The sequence below is a fragment of the Sebastes fasciatus genome, chromosome 18 (assembly GCF_043250625.1).
Source record: "Sebastes fasciatus isolate fSebFas1 chromosome 18, fSebFas1.pri, whole genome shotgun sequence".
Classification (NCBI taxonomy): Eukaryota; Metazoa; Chordata; class Actinopteri; order Perciformes; family Sebastidae; genus Sebastes; species Sebastes fasciatus.
Genome location: NC_133812.1, coordinates 13,876,347 through 13,897,083, shown reverse-complemented (window position 1 = coordinate 13,897,083; position 20,737 = coordinate 13,876,347). Strand labels below are relative to the sequence as shown.

General features: G+C 42.0%; 1 protein-coding gene and 1 long non-coding RNA gene across 2 annotated transcripts in view; one reads left to right on the top strand and one right to left on the bottom strand.

Moving 5' to 3' along the window:
- LOC141756504 (uncharacterized) overlaps positions 1-5,982 on the top strand; it is a 36,013-nt gene extending 30,031 nt beyond the window's left edge. Inside the window, exon 3 of the long non-coding RNA XR_012591490.1 lies at positions 5,854-5,982. This is a non-coding gene — a long non-coding RNA (uncharacterized LOC141756504). The remainder of the gene's footprint in view (positions 1-5,853) is intronic.
- nbas (NBAS subunit of NRZ tethering complex) overlaps positions 1-20,737 on the bottom strand; it is a 186,826-nt gene that overhangs the window by 95,014 nt on the left and 71,075 nt on the right. Inside the window, exons 33-39 of the mRNA XM_074616263.1 lie at positions 17,681-17,794; positions 13,465-13,578; positions 11,888-12,045; positions 10,012-10,095; positions 7,461-7,637; positions 5,619-5,732; positions 4,325-4,448 (exon numbers count right to left, since the gene is read on the bottom strand). Coding sequence (XP_074472364.1) covers positions 4,325-4,448; positions 5,619-5,732; positions 7,461-7,637; positions 10,012-10,095; positions 11,888-12,045; positions 13,465-13,578; positions 17,681-17,794 — 885 coding nt within the window. The remainder of the gene's footprint in view (positions 1-4,324; positions 4,449-5,618; positions 5,733-7,460; positions 7,638-10,011; positions 10,096-11,887; positions 12,046-13,464; positions 13,579-17,680; positions 17,795-20,737) is intronic.

Here is a 20,737-nt window from a genome sequence, read left to right as displayed (position 1 = left end):
TCCAAACATTTCCTCAAGCTGCTTCACTCCCATATCTGCAATAATGTTCTGCAGCTGTGAATTTCTCTTTCATTTACTTTAGTTGAGCTTGTTTTGAGTCTGTTGATGCATACTATTGTCCCACAATGCAATGCACAATCAAGTAGCGCTGCAACTAACAATTATTTTTGCATTGTTGATTATTTATTTTAGTTGTTTGGTCTAAAAAAAAGTCAGAAAATGGTGAAAAATGTCCTTCAGTGTTTCCCAAAGCCCAAGATGACGTCCTCAAATGTCTTGTTTTGTCCACGACTCAAAGATATTCAGTTTACTGTCATAGAGGAAGTAGGAGACCAGAAAATATTCACATGTAAGAAGCTGGAATCAGAGATTTGACTTTATTTTTCTTTCTTACCGATTAATTGATTATCAAAATAGTTGACGATTAATTTAATAGTTGACGACTAATCGATTAATCATTGCAGCTCTACAATCAAGCATGTTTTTAAGTATGCACACTAAGTGATTCGAGTACACTTGACTTGACATCTTTCCAATGCTTTTCAGTCTAATACATACTTAGAAACTGCTTCAATTTAGTATGTAATATGGAACTGGGACACAGCTCATGTTTTCGGTGTCTGTAAGGCTTGATGGGATTTGGAGTCTAGATGGAGCTTTGGGCACCTGGGTGGACGTTGGTTCCAAACTGCTGGCCTCGAGGCCACGACAGGCAAACGCAAGGACGCGCAATCACACACACACATACCGTAATAATTAACAGTAGATGAACTCCAAAAACCCTGTAAACACAGACTCCCTAAGTTAATCACTCACTAAGTCACTCACTCACAGTGAGGAAACAGTGGGAGAGAGCAGAGAGAAGCAGAGGGCCCGACAGAATCACTTTGTAGTCTCAGACCCGAGGAGAACAAAAGCCTGTGTTGGTGATAAGAGCCTGAGACAAAATGGAACAGACAGAGTGGAGAAAAGTGGAGCATGGACACTGGGAGAGGAGGCGGGGGCAAAGGGAGCGACATACGCTGTAGGACAAAATGCACACGAATATTCATATGTGCGCAATACCTGACATATACAGTTGGAGGTTCGGTGTGTAAGTGTGTGAGCGGTGGTGGAGTGATGCGCCAGCTTAAAGAGCCATAACAGCTCTCTTAAGCGGAGTGGCCCACCCTCCTCCTTTTCTCGTTTTTTCTCTCCCCTCCTCTCCTACCCCCCGGGTTTCAATGAGCTACACCTCAGAATGAGCTGATTACACGCCTCTCTAAAGCTACAGATACCATCGGGACAGGAATTACCAGAGGGGTAAACACACACACACACTCTCACACACACACACACACACACACGGAATAGATAACCCGGACTTAAAAGCATACAGTATTTCTGCTTGTGAGGAAGAGAGGAAAACAGAGAGAGTGATAAAGAGATGCCACGTAGAGGAGTGTGGGTGCATGTGAGTGGGTTCACACATACATACACACAAACACACACACACACCCTGCTCCTGTGTCAGCTAAATCGGGCACATTGTTAGCGGGATGGTGAGACAGTGACTTATTACTGTTTCACCTGTGCATGCAGTGTGAAAAACAACTGATTATGGCCTGGTCAACATGCGGCCAATTGCAGCACTCCATGCTGTGCGTGTGGTAATATATGTGTGTGTATGTGTGTGTGTGTGTGTGTGTGTGTGTGTGTGCGTCTCCCTCTGTTTCACACCGATTGCCCGTTTCTGCACCTTACTCAGCTCAATCCCGTTGAGTCACTTTCCACCTGTGTCATCATTAATTACCTCCACCGTATCTGGGCCAGGTGAGAAATCAATATATTTATATTGTTAAAGGCCATCTCCCAGTCTGTTCTTGGGGACAGCCGGCGCGGCGGGGCCGATACGCGACTCATTAATCGAAGGGGTTGTTATCGGACGCCGTGCCGTCCGGGACCGCCTTTTCTCTTTCTCGACATGTCGCACTCAGCGGCGGCTCCGAAGAGGAAGGTGACTTTTAAGAAGAGAGATATTCACTTGAATGACAACAGGCAGAGAGAGCGCTTGGATTTGGTGGAATGTGTGTTGAGGGATGTGTGTATGCATATTAGCACTCGGTGGACAAAGTGTCTCGCGTTCTTCCGTGTCCCGCGTATTAGTATTCAAACACACACGCACGCACGGACACACACATACATTTGCTCTTTATTTTTGTAGTGCCATTGATTTTGGCGAGCAGCTGCGATCCATCACGCAGCGTGGCCTTGATGTTTTGACTTGATGCTATCTCTCTGGTATCGCCGCGGTGACGCGTCATTATTTACTGTTGCCGCGGGACGCGTGGGTATACATTAATTAATCAATGGGAGACTATTCTTCCCATGTTGTCCCCCCCGTCCACCACATATGGGCTCGCCGGCTAGACGGATGAGGAGAGGAGAGGGAAAGGTGAAGGGAGGGGAGCCAACCACACTGAGCTTTCAGCAAGTACCACAGCTTCACTAAGATGGAGCACTAAGACAGAGCACTCACTCTATCTTTCTTTAACACTTAGAAAAGCACTTTCTAAGTCGTTCTCTTCTCCTTTTTTTTTTGAATTTGAGAATTTAAAAAAAGAAGAAAAGCATTTCTAAATTCAGGAAAAGCTTCCTAGCAAGCCAATGTGCGAGAGGTTGCCTAATCAATGTAGCATGGGTCACAAAATATTGCAACTACATTACAAAAGCTTGTGAAACGAAGATGGATATTCAGGACCTGATTTCACCAAATGTTAAAGGAATACTTTACCCTTAAAATTAACATTTGTATATTAATTATTAACCACGTGTTACCTTGAATTTTTTAAGAAAATTTTTCTCTCATGCCTCCACGGGGAACGAAGAATTGAAAAACAGATGAAAAAGGAGTAAAGTCTTGATGAATTGAAGTAAATAGAGGCTTGCTTTAACAACAGCAAAACCCCATTTACTTTAATTCATCAATGCTTTTCTTCAATTTTTTGATTCTTCGTTTTCCGTAGAAGCTTTCTTCAAGGATTCAAGGTAACACACGGTGAGTAATCGATATACAAGAGGTCAGTTTAAGGGTGAAGTGTTCCTTTAACTTAGACTATATGTTTTGATCAGTTTTCTGCACGTCCAAAATATGTGACGACTTCTACGGTCACACTGTACGGATCAATCAACCGGCCACGACGTGGGCACTCACACTGAACTTAGACATGGAACCCCTGATTGGTTTTGTCCATTGACAATTTCAATGACGTTAATTTAAACAAGATGACCGCATCAGAGAGAGAGAGACAGACAGATTGTGCAAGGCTGTGTTCGCAATCACATAACAGCACACTATTAATACTAACATAACATTGAGTATGTAGTGCCTTCCAACTGCTGTGTGGATTTTGTGCGTGCGAGAAATGCCCGGCTGTATACTAGATTCGAAAGAATTTTTTCGAGTACGAGTTGTGAGCTTACTGGACATAATCAACCACCCCAAAATGCACTGCTTCTCTTCAGACTGTCCAATGGTGGACTGCGAGGCAGGTGGCTTAAATCATCCCTTGGATAAAATAGTTACGAATGATGGTGAGTGACGTTAAGGTGAAATTAAGAGGGAAAGCGTAGGAGCTCACATATACAATGTGCTGTAGAAGAAACACTAAAATATAAAAAAAAAAAAAATTTGCCTTAAAATGATACTGTAAAATATTGAATTGAGTAGGAAGAAGTAATGCTGATTTACATTTGTGATTTACTTTTAACTAACTTTTCATTCAACGGTAGGTCAGACCGGTAACTTTGTGATCGATACAGTCACGTGATGCAGAGAAGACTTCAGTGTGAACAGTCTGCTGTAATGACCCACTTAATCATTAATCGTTAGTATGCGATCTCGAACACAGCCCGATTCTACTATGTAGAGAAAGCACGAAGAAGAAGAAAAAGAGAAAAAATATGGAGCCGCAGATGGCTGGAAGATGCAGACAATATGGTCTGTCTGTTCTGCAGCAAAGTTCAGTTTTATTTTCCATCACAGCACAGCCTCAGCGGCGACAACATGTAAAAACACTACTCCAATATTATTTAAAAACAATCTCACTCCAGTCTATAACAGATTTTCCGAGAGCAGCCATGTGGGAAATCGGACCGTGGAGCAGCTCAAACTGAGCGTCAAATGACAACCAATCTGGCAGCCTGATTCTAAAAGTAGTCTGGGGTGACCAATCTGTGAATAAAACGCACAGGTGGTATCATTTCCCTTCAGGAAAAAGGCCACTCTACTTTTCTCTATCTGTGTGTGTTTAACTATGTGGAGTATGTGTTTCTGCACGCTTACCCTCTGTAGCAGGAAACAGGGTTTTTCCTTCAGTTTTGGCCTCAGCCAGTTTGCCCGTCCTCAGCAAAACCTCGGCGAAGTTCTCCTGAGGCACGTCTTTGTAGGACGAATACACATCTTGACTCTGAGAGGAAGAACGGAGAAGAGAGAGTGATGAATAAATACTTAATAATCATCATTGTACTGAGGGGAATCCCAACACCAGGGAGAGCAGATCAGGAAAATGTCACATGGAGATGTGATTAAGGTGACTGAGCGACTTAGTTCCCGGGGATCAGACAGAGGAGAGACGGAGTAAACAAATGAACTCCCGAGCTACATAAAAGCCTTTTAAGACGGAGCCTTCAGATAATTCATTTATAGGATTCTTGTAGTTATTTCTCAAGTGTCTGAGAGGTTGAACAATGAAGTTCGCGCCCCTCGTCGGCGTCAGAGCTGTCCCCTTCAACACGCGGTGTTTCCTGCCTATCTTCGCTCTCGCTCTCGCTCTATCCATCATTCCATCTTGTTGCATTTGTCTCTCTTTCTCTCTCAATCAGCCTCTCCTCCCTTTTCCCCGCTTCCTTCATTGGAACCTGTTAAGGTTTAAAAAAAACAATGCCATTGATCAGCCGATTCATAGACAGATGGACGCGGGGAGCCATTATTGGTAGATGGGTGATGGAAGATGGATGAGCGCTGGAGATGGAGCGGAGGAAGGGATTTGGAGAGGCCTATTAAAATGCCATGAGAGGAGATGTATCGGCCTTCTCTGTTTCCCCTCGCGTCCACTCTTTTAGCTATCCACATGATTTGTGTCTCGGAGTAAAAAGCCCAGTCGTAGCCCATGGCGACTATTTTCTAGGCATAAAGGTCAAACTACTCCTTTTCTTACTTTTCTACTTCCATAACTCCGTCCGTCGACATCCTTCTCTTGTGGAGTTTTATGATATTCATCTCCCCCCCCTTCATCAAGTACTTCTTCTGTTTGTTTGTTTTTTACCACATTTCCATTTTTTGTTTGCCGTTATCGTACCATCATTCTTAAGTTTATCCTTATTTCCCTGTTAAATACTTCCCAAATTGCTTTTGGCATCAAAACTGCTTAGTCTGAAATCAATATTCATTTTGTCTACAACACTGTTTCTGAAGGGATTTATAAGTCATAGGAGAAAAAGAAGAGATTGAATTAAATGCCTCAAGTCAAGCATTTTTTTGCTGTAATGTAAGAGGAAAGGAGAAATAAGGACAACAAGGATGCAACAGGAAGAAAAAAATAATGAGCCATGAGCCACTCTGGTCTTCAGCCACTCACCGGGTCTACACAGGGATCATCAATGAGTTCCTGATAAAAGGGGCTACAGCCTTGACGCTGCAGGTTGGAGTTCTCACACGCCCCATCCTGACTAGTGGCTCCTGCGCCGTGACCCTGAGGAGCCATCAAAACATCATTAAACTTTCACAACATGCCCACAGCACTGTCATCTCTCTCTCCGTCCCACGGCTCACATCCCCTCCGCTTTTTTTTTTCCTTTCTCTCTTCTCCTTAGAAACTGGCGACCACGAGCCGCCCTCTCAAACCGCCGCCGAGACCACAGACGCCATCAATCTCCGCCCCGGCGACCAACGAGCCCGTCCAGCCGCCGGCAACCCGCCAGATATTGAAATATTCAACAGGCGGGACGATTAATTATGCAAGAGATGAGCTCTTGATTGGTTGTTTTTTTGGATGAGGGTCTATGAAGTCTGTGAGCGGAGGGTGTGTGAGATATGAGGGCAGGAGGGCTGACATGCAACTGTGCATTTTCACGCACACGCACACAGGCAAACACACACATAAAAACAAGCATAAAGCAAATACAGATTACAGCACACTACTGTTTATGCATCCATAAACACACATACAATAAATATAAACCACACACATTAATACCCACATAGGGCTGTCAATCGATTAAAATATTGAATCGCAATTAATCACATGATTGTCCATTGCGATTAAAGCTTCTATACGGAATAAGTTTTTGTTGTCAAAAATTCCATAATAACTTTTCAGCTTATTGTAATTCAAGTGTTCTGAGAGAAAACTAAACTTCTGCACCTCGTCATGGCTCTGTTTTCAGGCTTTAAAAGATCTAGCCCGTGACGGAAGACTTTGACCAATCACAGGTCATTTCAGAGAGAGAGAGCGTTCCTATTGGCTAAACAGTACACGACAAGATCTTGCAGATGCCATTGGGAGCACCGGAGGACACCAGGGCACATGTTTTTTTCAGATTACCTGTCTCATGCACTACTGTCAGGTTATAGTAACCGTTTTATAAACATAACTTTTTTTTTTTTAATCATATTTGCCCCAATTCTACCCACCGCTGCTTTAATCGCAAATTAATCGCACATTTTTTATCTCTTCAAAATATACCTTAAAGGAAGCTTTGTCAGGTATTTAATACTCTTATCAACATGGGAGTGGGCAAATATGCTGCTTTATGCAAATGGATGTATATATTTATTATTTGAAATCAATTAACGACACAAAACAATGACAAATATTGTCCAGAAACCCTCACAGGTACTGCATTTAGCATAAAAATATGCTCAAATCATAACATGGCAAACTGCAGCCCAACAGGCAACAACAGCTGTCAGTGTGTCAGTGTGCTGACTTGACTATGACTTCCCCAAACTGCATGTGATTATCATAAAGTGGGCATGTCTGTAAAGGGGAGACTCGTGGGTACCCATAGAACCCATTTACATTCACATATCTGGACGTCAGAGTTCAAGGGACCTCTTTGAAAATGGCCATACCAGTTTTTCCTCGCCAAAATGTAGTGTAAGTTTGGAGCGTTATTTAGCCTCCTTCGTGACAAGCTAATGTGACACGGTTGGTACCAATGGATTCCTTAAGTTCTAGTTTCACATGATGCCAGTATCTTCACTATAGCTTTAAAACTGAGCCCGCTACAACCTAAAACTCGCAAGTTGCGTTAATGCGTTAAAGAAATTAGTGCTTTGAAACAAATTTGTTAACACGTTATTATCACGTTTACTTTGACAGCCCATATTTGTTAGTTAACTTAACTGCCCCCGACAGAAAAGCGGTCTTCAGCTTCACCAAATATCACATCAATTAAAACTCAAAAAGCGTTCTCACATGCATCGGCCGGAGGTAGTTGAGCGAGTCCTTCAACCAGCGGTGGTCGCTGACTGCGGTCAGCACAGCCTTGGTGGTCACTCTTGATTTGGTCAGCACTTCCATGGTCTTAGCTGTAGTCCTGTGCAGCAGATCCCCCGCTGCCGCCACAGGGGAGCCCGCAGACGGAACGCAGGCCTGGGGCCAAGCAGGTGACAGCGGTGACAGGATGGACAAAACACACACAACAGCCACGTCATTCTAGTGTGTCACTCTGCAGCATAGTGGAGTCTTTGCTACTTGAAATCATCCTGTATTAGTACAAAAACCTTCTTTTACTTACACATGAAAAAGCAGCGTCAGAGGAGTTCTCTGATCGCTACATCTGTATTGTTATATTAGACCAAAGGACACATTTGGAGCGGAGGACTCTCGAGTACCAGTGTGGTTTTTAGACATGGCTGTGTTCTGTTTTTCATTAGGTACTTGAGAGGAGCACTTCAATAAGCGCAGGGCTCTTTGTGCTTGTTGGTTTGTTTGTGTACTGAGTAAAGGGAAAGCACTATATGCACCGCGGAGGCAACACAGAGCCCTCCCAGCCCTGCATGAGAGAGACGCACAGTGAATACTTGAGCAGGAAATGTGCCAAAAAGTCACACAGTAAGCACGAGGTTGAGTAGCGCTACGTTAGCGTGGGGTAGATTCACTACATGAAGAACTTTTTTAAGGGTTAGATGATTGAATCACATATTTTTTATTCAGTTAATAATTCCTTGACACAAACACAATTGCTTGTTTCTTAAAGCAAAAGTTCAACATTTTGGGATATGTGTTTATTTTTAAAAACCCACTTACATAGGCTGGTGTTTTTGTAAGTTTGTTGCTTGCAATATCTTTTGGTTTTATGTCTTTTAATGCTGGTTTGTTTGTTACTTTTATTGGTTTCTGTTTCCATTTTATAATCTGTATATGTGTGTTTTCATGCTGTGTACTATTATGCATTTTTTATTATTAACTGTAAGCACTTCTGAACTGCTGTTTTAGAAAAGTACTATATAAATAAAGTTTACCTACTTACTTACTTTTTTTGCTGTCTGACGTAGAGTTAGGTGAAATAGATACCACTCATACAGTATAAATATAACAAATATAAGGCTACAGCCAGCAGCCAGTTAGCTTAGCTTAGCATAAAGACTGGAAGCGGGTGAAACAGTTAGCCTGGCTCCGTCCAAATGTAACAAAATCCACCTGGCAGCACCGCCACCCCCATAAAACAGGGATCTGTTGTTTTTACATTTAGGTTTTTGTACAGATTAAACAAAAAAAAGACCAGTCTGGTCTGGGGCACTCTGCCAGGGGGTTCGCGAAATAATTTACTATAAATTATAAAATTGTGCTGTATCATTAAAAAGAGCATATCTACAGATATCGGCCATTTGAACCAATACAACAAGCGTATTGTGTCCATTACTCCCACCCATGTTAGCTTTGGGCCAATAGAATCTCTGATATGATTGTGACACATCACATCAATCTGTCGTGAATCACTCACTTCATTAACTCTAATGTCATTTGAATAAAAATGTAAATTTTTAAAAGTATAAAAAATGGTAGTAACATGATTCAAATGTGTTTCTGTTTATCACTATGAAACAAATCTCAAGTATTTCGGTTTGAAAAGTTTTAGCATACAAACAGTTCGAATGGCATCTAAAGAGTACCAATTGTAGTAAGCATAGGCTTAATCGTTGTTACGATAAAGAGGGGGTCCTTGGAGCCAAGAGGCTGCTGGCTGTAGCTTAACATTTGACAGGCAGACATGAGAGTGGCTTCAATCTTCTCATCTAACTCTAAGTTTTCATCAACCTTAAAACCCACAAAAATTAACAAATGAATGGTGCAGTGTTCTGTGAATTGCATTATTGGGGTATTTTTTCGAAAGCGCGCCACCAATTTTCACAGTATGTCGGTTACCGCGCAATTGAAAAGGATTTTAAAACCAAATTTAGAGGGCCAGTGGGCCGAAGCCAAATCGTTTAGTGCCTTTCATCAATACTTTATCTGGCAGGGGATTGAGGGTCAGAGAATGAAAAGAACCCAAACACACATACACTCAATATGTTTGTTAAAAACACACAGATAAAAACAGCACCTCCTGAGTGCACACACACACACACATACATCTAAGGCTTAAATATACATGAGTGAGAAGTAGGGACATCAATACAACGATAAAATGACAACAGACAGTTTCAAATGAGCACCCATCCACACACAAAAGGGGGATGCAATGCAAGTCATGAAACATTAACACCCACTCAAGGCATCATAAAGCTGGCGGTGCTGAAGTGGAGGAGAAGGGTAGGCATAAATAAACCAAGCGAGCTGAGCAACCTTAACACTAGATTTACACCTCATCAAATATGGAGAAATCGGAAAACACACAAACCAAAAAGGAAAGCACGGAGACACACCCACACAGGGATAACAAAAGAGAGGGCTACAACTCACACAAAGAGCAGGCTCATTAACATAGAGGAAAAAAAACATATGGAGAATAACAAGCACAAACCTTTACAGAGTCCGTCTGGTCGGCCTCTCGTCCACTCGCGGTAATAACAGGCTCCATTTGGTAGTTAACTGTCTGGTACAAAACCTGCAGCACAGAAATAGGGAGGAAGAAGGAAAACAAAAGACTTGTTATATTATTATACAACCTGCTATTTTAACAAAGCAATCTCATTGGATACATGGACCAATTGAGAAGTGGGTATAATTGGTATAATTGGAAGGCAAAAAGCACAATGGTGAAAGGAGGACGTTGTCACTCTGGACTATAAGAGATAAAAGAAAAAGTAACCGTAATTGAACCTATTTGAAATGTAACAATGGTCTGCTCAGATAGGACAGAATATAGACTTTCATTTATATAGCCACCACCGGGTCTGAGAAGTGACGCCAATTCTGAAGTGCCTTAAACTTGCATTCTTTCTAATAGCCAGCAGGGGGCGACTCCTCTGGTTGCAAAAAGATGTCTGATTGTTTAGAAGTCTATGAGAAAATGACCCTACTTCTCACTTGATTTATTACCTCAGTAAACATTGTAAACATGAGTTTATGGTCTCAATCGCTAGTTTCAAGTCTTCTTCAATACAGCATGATGTTCATTTAGTAAATTATGGTTCCATTTAGAGTCAAATAGACCATAAAGCAGGGGATGCTTTAGGGCGTGGCTACCTTGTGATCGACAGGTCGCCACCCACGCCGTTGTCCGGTCTGAGTGGTTTCCTTGTTTTCGTCTAACAACTTTAACCCTTTCACAGTGTGTTTTTTTAGTTCATGAAAGTTAATTGTAACATTTTGGTCGCCTGAAAATGTCTTATTCAGCGTTTGGTTGTTCTTAGCTCCACCCTCTTGTGTCACTTCTAGTTGCAAAAAAAACAGAATGGCAACAACCAAAATGCCAAACTCGGGGCTTCAAAACAGCAGTCCACGAGCCAATGAGTGACATCACTGTGACTATGTCCACTTCTTATATACAGTCTAGGGCTGTCAATTGATTAAATTATCAAGTCGCGATTAATCGCACATATTTTATCTGTTCAAAATGTACCTTAAAGAGAGATTTGTCAAGTATATAATACTCTTACCAACATAGGAGTGGGAAAATGTGCTTGCTTTATGCAAATGTATGTATATTTATTACTGGAAATCAATTAACAGCACAAAACAATGACAAATATTGTCCAGAAACCCTCACAGGTACTGCATTTAGCATTAATAATATGCCCAAATCATAACAAGGCAAACTCAAGCTCAACAGGCAACAACAGCTGTCAGTGTGTCAGTGTGCTGACTGGACGATGACTTGCTCCAAACTGCATGTGATTATCATAAAGTGGGCATGTCTGTAAAGGGGAGACTCGTGGGTACCAATAGAACCCATTTTCATTCACATATCTTGAGGTCAGAGGTCAAGGGACCCCTTTGAAAATGGTCATGCCAGTTTTTCCTCGCCAAAATTGAGTGTAAGTTTGGAGCATTATTTATCCTCCTTTGCAACAAGCTAGTATGAAACGGTTGGTACAAATGGATTCCTTAGGTTTTTAGTTTCAAAAACCTAAGGAATTTGAGCCCGCTACAACCTCTGAAAGATTTGACAGCCTTAATACTGTCTATGTGCTATGATGCATTAACTGTGGAATGTAATGTTTTGATTTTTTTGCTATGCAAGAGCTTGCAATTTTACTATTTAGCAAATTGTGTTAATAACTATGGTTTCACCGTTGACTGGGTCTCTCAAATTACATGTTGTGGTTGTTTATTCAGCTTATTACTATTAGCTTATTTTTAGGTACTGACTATTGATACAAAATACTGTGAAGAATGCACACTGGTTTTATAAAAAAGCCATATTGGTCAAACTATAATGAAAGGTAAAGAGTGACCTGAGTTTGCAGGTCACTGGAGGCAGCCAGCAGGCCGTGGATGTTGTCGGGGGGACAGTGGGTGAGAGAGAAGGCTAAAAGCTCCTGCCGGGCCTCAATGTCTCCAAAGCCCTCGCACTGACCCAGCAGACTGCACACGTCCCACGCTGGACTGTAACCTGGAGGAAGAACAGATGGAGGCAAAACAAGGAGGGGGGAGGTAAGGTGAGAGAGGAAAGGAGGAAAAAAAGGATGATGTGGGTTTTAATTAAAGTGAATGAGTGCAGGAGATAACGGAGATAATAGAATCGATAAAAATATTATGCTGCAGGAGGAGATGATGCAAAATATAAGGTCAAATTGACAAATTGACTCTGCCCACACAGAGACAAATCACCCAACGTAGCTTTTCATTTTCTATCAGTGTCCTTCTATCTGCTAATCTACCCTGAATGCTATTAGATAGAAGACACACAAAGGTACAGCACACACACATTCTGTATAAATAGAAGAATTTGCAGAACAAAAAATGCAGAGGATATAATGCTGAGATATTGATGATACAATAAAGTGCAACCTTCCGAGCCCTTGGGATAATAATACACATTTAAGTCTGAAACACGTTTCCCCTTGAAGAGAATATCAGCCCGACGCGTTGTAATAACTGCGCTACATTTGTTCCAGCTTCATCACAGTCAAAAAGCAACACGCCAGCCTGACTTCATTCTTACAAACAGATTCAATTATTCCCACTGCGTTCGCAGACAGAGAACACCGGCGCTTATCTGATTACACCTTCTGTTTCTCCCAGACACCTTTTTTCTCATCCGCACACTGTCTCCTGTTTTTCTCAGCGCCGTGGGAAGACTCAGTGAAATTCTATTCGCTTTTTCATTCTTATGTGGCGAAACACGAAACGGGGGGTCAGATAAAATATCATTATCGCAGTGACCGCGTTGAATCCCTTCAGGGGAAACTCAGAGGAGTCTAGATTGGGATGTTATTGCGATATCGTTGTCCTGATTACTGTTCTTGTGCAAGTCACTACCTCAATTCTTTGCCCACCCAAGGAAGGATGTAAGTGAGTATTTTGTAAATTGATGACACTATACTGTATCTTGATTATTTAATTCCAGTGTCGCCTAAATCTGATTGTCTGACGGGATGTGAGTGGATGATAGTCTGTGATTTGTCAGTCAGGATCTTCAGCAGCAGGGCGCTGCAGCATTTCCTCTGCATAAAAAAAATAACCCTTTCACTGACACAGTCCCCTTCTGTGAGCCAAGGTTGTGAAACTGTTGCTACTTCATTGTTCACAAGAAGAGCTAACCAAGGGTTGACAAAGAGCACAATGGGGGAAAAAAAAAAAACTTTTATGACAGTGACTCTGGAGGAGCTCTGTCGTCAGGATGTTAAAATTCAAACAAATTTGACAGATAACGAACATTATGCGCTCATGTAATGTTTGAAGCAAATAAAGGGGAAAGGCAGACAGGCAGGAGAGAGGTTCATGTTAGCTTTTCTAAAGGCTTCAGTGCACTTCAGTGTCATCTGCGTGGGTGTGTGCTTTGTCACAAGCTTTCCAGTGTCATACATACCTGCGGCCATGAGGTCCTGACAGTGGATGTAGGAGGCCTTGAAGTCCAGACACTGGAGAGCTTGCTCCGCCAGCAGGGTCAGCACTTGGCCTTTTCGGGCGTCCTTGTCGTCGCCTAGATATAAACAGAGACGGATATCCATTGAACATCAACACACAAACATTAAAGTGTCTTTTTAAAAAACGTATTTCTTTTTAATCTTAAGAAATGTCGACATGTCAAAGCTAACAGCAAATCTCATAATCCTGCATATCACATCTGGCTTAATAAACCTCTTTATTAAATCTCCTTCTGACTACACACACACACACACACACACAGGCTCAAGGTTGGAACACAAGGGCGTCTAACTGTATTAGCTGCACCACCGGCCGAGCTACATATTAATATGTCGACCGTAAATGAGGTTATTGCCGTGTCTGTTCATCTCAAAGAGGGAGTTTGAAATATAAAAAAAAAAAATACCGTCCCGCTGTCTCGCTAAACAGGAATAAATCTCAGTTTGATATCTTAGTGTTGTTGGGATCGGTCGTGGTGTTAACATTCAAGCAGCGGCTCAAGACAATCTTTGATCTCCGTCTAAGTTCAGTAAACAAAAGGGAGAGGACGGCGGGACGATGAAAAGAGGCATAGAAGCGGGACTTCTGAACAAACCTGCAGATCAAAGAACGCCGGTGGAGATGAAGAAATGCGATGGCGCTGGATTGGTCTGTGTGTGTGTGTGTGTGTATGTGTGTGTGTGTGTGTGTGTGTGTATGTATTACCCACGTTATGGGGACATAAACCTGTTTACACAGTCGCATTGTGGGGACTCGCCTTCCAAATGGGGACAAAATGCACGTCTCCATGATGTAAATCATTATATTTTAGGGGGAAGACTTGGTTTAGGGTTAGGGTATGGTTAGGTTAAGGTTAGGGTAAGGGTTAGGATTAGGCAAGTAGCAGTTACAGTTGGGGTAAGTCTCCAGGAAATGATTGTAAGTCAATGTAATGTCCTTAAAAGTCATGAAAACACATGCGTGCGTGCGTGCGTGCGTGCGTGCGTGCGTGCGTGCGTGCGTGCGTGCGTGCGTGCGTGCGTGCGTGCAGACGTGTGTGACAGATCGAAATGTGGTGTTTACAGCGAGGGGGAAAGAGGTGTTGGTCAAATATTTTCAGGGTGAGTGGTGAAAGGGTGTCTTCAAAAGCTGTCAAGACCTCAATATAAAGGAGGTTTGTGTGTGTGTGTGTGTGTGTGTGTGTGTGTGTGTGTGTTCTTTTAGACCAAAAGCTTTTATCAAGACATTCTCTGGCATTTATTTCAAGCCAATCTAAATCAGACATCTTGCGAATCCAATTGAAGCCTTTACTTGTCCTTCAAGGGCCAATCAAAGGGTGGGATTAAAAGGTGAGAAATGTCAGAAAAACAACAAGTAGTAAATACTCAATTCAATAAGCTCTGACTATAAAATGAACTCCGGATCAACAGAATTTTTGAATATTCTAATTATTGATTCATTCAGACAAAAAAACAAGCCTTTTTTTCTTAGCTCTACCTCATAAGACAGAATGATTTACGGAGCATTTCTGTAGACCGAGGCGGGAACCAAACCCTTAGGGTTTTTAACCGGTGAGCTGATGATACCTGCATTAAATATTCACCACAGAGCCCTGGAGCGATGCGCCCTTCAAAAGCCTCCCCCCTGCATTTATTTATTTAAAAATTTGTTTATTCCTCTTCTCATCTCCCTCTGCCTCTTTTTTTTTCTTTCTGAAACCACCTGCTGACTGAATGTGAGCAGCACAGACACAGAAATGCCACAAGGCCAGTTAGCAGGTTTCCTTCAGCTGGTGACAGGCCTCGGAGAGAGAAGACAGAACGAGCTATGGATTAAGAGATGGAGGACAGACGAAGAGGGGAAAACAACGCACATGAAGAGACAGACAGACGCGGAATAGTCTAGCACCATATTGTTGAAGAGACAGCGATGTTCATGTCATTTTGGAGGACAAGAAGTAACAGGGTGACATCTTAAACCTTCCTACATGTCGGTTTCATGTGGTGGTGATAGAGGGGTTGGTAGGAGGGGTCCAAAAATACGGAATATTTTTCTCTTAACTTGAAACTTCTAACTTTTAACATGAATTTTAATTAGGAATTCAAAATCAACCAAAATGCAGCCAACATCACTCATGTTTTATGTGTCGACTCATCAGTTAGCGGCAGTGTGCTCGCAGTCATACTGTTCCGCAGTTTGTAATCCCAAATGGGAGATGTGAAAGCGCGCACAAAAACATTAAAAAACTAAACTAAATATCCCATTTGAAATTACAGTACCACAAGAACGCTGATGTAGACAGTTTTTTCTGGTTAAGAGCTCCTGCTCGTGGTAACTCCTAAAAGGAAGTGAAGATGAGGGGATGGAAAGAGTCTATAGAGGAGAAGAGAGAAATACTTAGTTTAAAAGACCTAAAATATGTTTACCAAAACTAGTCTAAGCTTGTCAGCGGCTTAGGTTTGTGAGTCTGTAGGATGTTGCTAAAAGAGAGGAGTCCTCTTAATGTACAAGTTGTTCCACAGTACGCTGTGAAGTTATAAATTACAAGTTATACATTGAAGCATTAAAAGGGATAGTTTGAGTGTTTTGAAGTGGGGATGTATGTGGTACTTATCCATAGTCAGTGTGTTACCTACAGTAGATGACGGTCGGCACGCCCTCAGTTTGGAGAAGCAGACAGGAGTTACCGCATGGAAGCAAAGCAATGTACTGCTGTGTAAAATATATTTTAGCCACCTAAAAGAAAGGCCCACCTAAAAAAAATCAATATCAGTTGAAGTGTGTACGCTATATCTGGAATATTTTCGCCGGTTTACTCTGCCATGAGACAGCTATACAGCTATTACAGTATTTTTTTTTCAATGGAGTCTGGTGGCTTTGGCGAGAACATCGATGGATACAACGGCTTCAGCTCCCCGTTGGAAGGAGTAATCTGACCGCAGGGTAAACCAGCGAAAATATTCTGAATATAGCGTATTGATACTGATTTTTTTAGGTGGGCCTTTCATTTAGGTGCTGCCGGTCCCGTCCACAGCAGTACATTGCTTTGGTTCCGTGCAGTCACTCCTGTCTGCTTCTCCAAACTGTAAGTAATACACTGACTATGGATAAGTACCTCATACAACCCCCCACTTCAAAACACCCAAACTATCCCTTTAAAGTCTGTCTCTTTGATCAAACTTCACTGTTGAATCTTAGTATCCTACTTGTGAATACCACCTGGACGAATACAAGTTCTATCATTAATAGTCTTTCAGATATTTTTTTGCAAATTTGCGAAACATGAGGTTGACATATTAAATGAAAAAACACAAGAAAAAAGGACTTTAATACAACTAGATTGTAATTACAAAAACTGAGTGTTCCAACAAATTAAATTGAATACCAAGGTGAATATCCCTTGCCGGCATCTGTCAGGCTTTAAAAGTGGTTTGAGGATCAATACTTTCATCTGAGGCAACAAGCAGAGCTTCAAAGAGGTCCAAACAGTGGGTGCCTCGATTGTAGGTACAAAGAATTTTTTTACAGCTCATATATCGTCTGTAAAACGTCATTCGGCTATGAAGAACAGTAACTGAGATTTGGGCTAAATTGAGGACAGACAGATGAAAATGACAAGTACCCTGAACATTATTTGTGAATGGGCTGCCATTCAGAAACAACATCTATCTATCCATCTATTCTCATCACAAAGTTGCAAATCCTGATGCACAGATATGACTTAATGGCCTAGAACTCTACCTGCCCCTGACTATAATAACTACATGAAACTTGGGAGTAGAAAAAAAGATTTAGAGAGCGCACAAAGTGATGTGTCTGGGGAGTGAAATTGGCTTGCTCCTTTAGGATGTGTGTGTTTCTGTGTGTGTGTGTGTGTGCGTGCGTGTGCTTAAGTATGGATTTTTGCTTGCAAGCTGCAACGCCGCTCATGAAGATGAATTTCCCTCTTGTGTGAGAGCTGTCAGTGCGCTCGCCGAAAGTACCCACGCATGCCAGGGTACGTCTCTGCGCCTCGTGTGGGCGGTCCTCTCTCACTTAATCTCATGAGCTTTTGTCATGAAACTGCCACCGGAGAAGAATCTTAGCTCATTGAACGTTTCCCTCATAACACACGATAACACTCAAAAGAAAGAAGAAGAAGAAGAAAGATGATGTGATCAGTGGTGTCTGTAGGGTACCTGCTACTCGGAGAAGCGAGGCCAGATTCAGCAGAGTAGTGGACTGCTTGTAGGCCGTGGAGCAGTGGGCGATGCACTCCTCTATGAGAGACAGACGGTCTGATCGCAGGCGCACTGGGAGGGGAGAGGAGGGAGGCAGAGGGGGAGGGGTGTCAGACATGTTTTGCTAATTACTGTATTCAATCTGGAAAAGTTGCAGCTGACAGTAGAAATGATGTCGTGTAAATGATGGATGCAGCTGCTGTCGGGCTGTCGGCAAAATAATAAAACGCTGTATAGTTTGTAAGAGTAAAGCCCGACCCTAATGATATACTGGCCGATACTGACTATTTTGCAGACATTTCGTAGACCAACTACTCAAGAAAATAATCAGTAGATTAAATTATCATGAAAGTAATGTCAGCCCTAGAGGAAATATAAAACATAAATACAACAAAAACATATCAATTATGTAAAATAACAGTCAAATATAAATAAACATGCAGCCTAAAAAACAATAATTTACTGCAATTTCTTTATGCCTCAGTATCTATATATTTATCACTAGGGATGCCACAATATCAAAAAATTAGTAGTCAATACCAGTACCAGGGAAATTCCACGATTATCTGGATAAATGCAATACCACGGTAAAAAACAAAAGTAAAACAACAAATTCCATGTACTTAAACATAACACTACACATAATATTACCGTTTGCATACTGGTTTCTTGTTAGGGAGTTAAACACGTCATAATTCCATCTCTATTATCTATTTAAATTACTGTGAAAACATCTCCTTCAAACAACTATTTATTCAAATCTCTTGCCAAAAACAACATTTTACGTGATTACATTTGAAAACATCATGCACACATTGCTGAGGAGAGGCATTTTTCTGGAATTCCCTGCTAAGCCTGTTGCCCCCGCGACACAGCCACGGATAAGCGGAAAGAAAATGGATAGATGGATGTACATCATGATAACATTAAAACGTACTTTTGCCCAATACTCATTTTTACTGAACCTGAACGCACCAAAAAGTAAATCAATGGCACCTCCCGTGTCGACATCAGCAGGACAAGAGCTAGTTAACGTTAGCTGTTAGCAGCCGGTAAGCAGCACAGTCCTGCACGGAGCTAACAGCTAACATTAACTAGCTCTCATCCTGCCCATTTCAACACGGATTTGTGGTTCACAATGTGGCATTATCAGGGAAGTCATGTTTTCAGATTTTCGGCATCAACTTGGTACTGAAGTATCAGTTCTCGTGACATCCCTATTTATCGCTATATCTGCTAATATATCTATGTTGGCAATATCGGCTGATATAAATGGCCTGGCGATACACTGGTCCAGCTCCACTTTGAAGCAAATCTCAGAGTACTTTGTTAAATCATTCTACACTATAACAATGTTATAATCTTGTCAACTATAAGCCTGAAAAGAGTACCACAGTTTGTTTTATAACTGCGGCGTCCATGACGTTATTGTTGGAGTCTGGGAACGCCACAGTGTAAATATGACTCATACATATGTTAACTACATATACAAGTGCAGAACTTAGAGATTTGAGATGCAATGCTCATTGTTTGACAATATGCATTCAATTGGGCTAATATAATTAGGTCTTACCCATTCAACAGGATTGTAGTGAACTTTTAGGGAGGTTTTCAACTTTTTCACAGTTTGAATTCAATATATAGAAACTCCCAAAAAATCCATTTCTGTAATTTTTTCCCCCTGAAAACCTGAGAAATATCATGTTTAGAGCCTCCACAGGCCTCTGTGCTTTCTCTGCACCCCGCTGAGGATCTTTATGGCTTGGAATCACTCTGGGCGAGGCCTAGAGGGAATTCTGGGGAGGGTGGTGTGTATGAAGCATCGCTTGAGGCGCTGTTTGGGGGGGCTGCAGGAGACAGCCTAAAATGGATTACCTATGCTCAAATCCTTTCACTTCATACTTGTTGTGCGTGTTTATCTGTGAGCGTGCAAATGTACAGGGATATGGCTTTTACTTTAGTGAAAAAAGAAAGATAATGTGCATTTTTGTGTGTGGACAGTATGTGTGTGTGTCCTTGCAAAAAAGTGTATGATGGCACCGCAGGCAATACAGAGCCATGGAGCCTTAGGCTTTAGACAATAATCACTGATACAAAACCCATACGACAAAAAAAAGGTCATAATTGGAGAGTTTTCCTTTGACTACACCTCCCTTTCTTTCATTCCCTCTTTCTATGTTTCTGTTAAATTTTTCCTTCATTCCTTCTCATACTTTCTACCAAAACTCTCTCCTGTTCTCACCTAGTCTCACAGGTATGGATAAGTGGGCAGTGAAAAAATAATGCGAGTAGACAGCAGTGAGTGAGGAGAAAAGAGGAGTGAGAGGGAGCGAAGAAGAAGCAGTAGAAAAGAGAAAAGCTGTGGAATACGTGATGCAGAAAGAAAGACGGGAGGGAGAGAGAGAGCAGGAGAGGGTGAGAGAGAGATGGCAGTCTGTCACAGCGGTTTTATGCTGGCAGCTCAGTTTGATGAGGGCAAAAGGGGGAAGAGAGCACAGGCCTCGGAGGCAAACAACACCTCGGTTCAGAGGTGAGGCGACGCGGGGCCAAGCTGGTTCATTCTGGCTCCACAGTTTCCTTTAACAGAGAGCCATGCCTGGAAACTGCTGCGATGAGGGAACCGATGTGGAGCCAGAAAAGAGAGAAAGGAAGAGTGTGCAGGTGAATACTGATTGGTCAGGTTTACAGATGGAGCGGAAATATATTTAAAAAAAAAAAAAAAAAAAAAAAAATGGCGCGTGTGAGTGTGGCAGAGAGAGCACACACGCAGAGACCAAACACTTCAATCCTAATTAGGCCATCAGGCAGATGTTGTTTGCACAACACTTGATCCATAAATAACCATATATTTAGATATAGTGGCAAGAAGAGGTGACATATGGAGGGATGGAGGAAGTGACAGCAGGGAGGGAGACAGGTTGGATGGTATGTTGGTGAGGGAAGTGGGGGACGGCGTCCTTACATCCTCTACATGTTTGAGTTTACAATTAAGAACACATTCAAGCTCACGTGTGG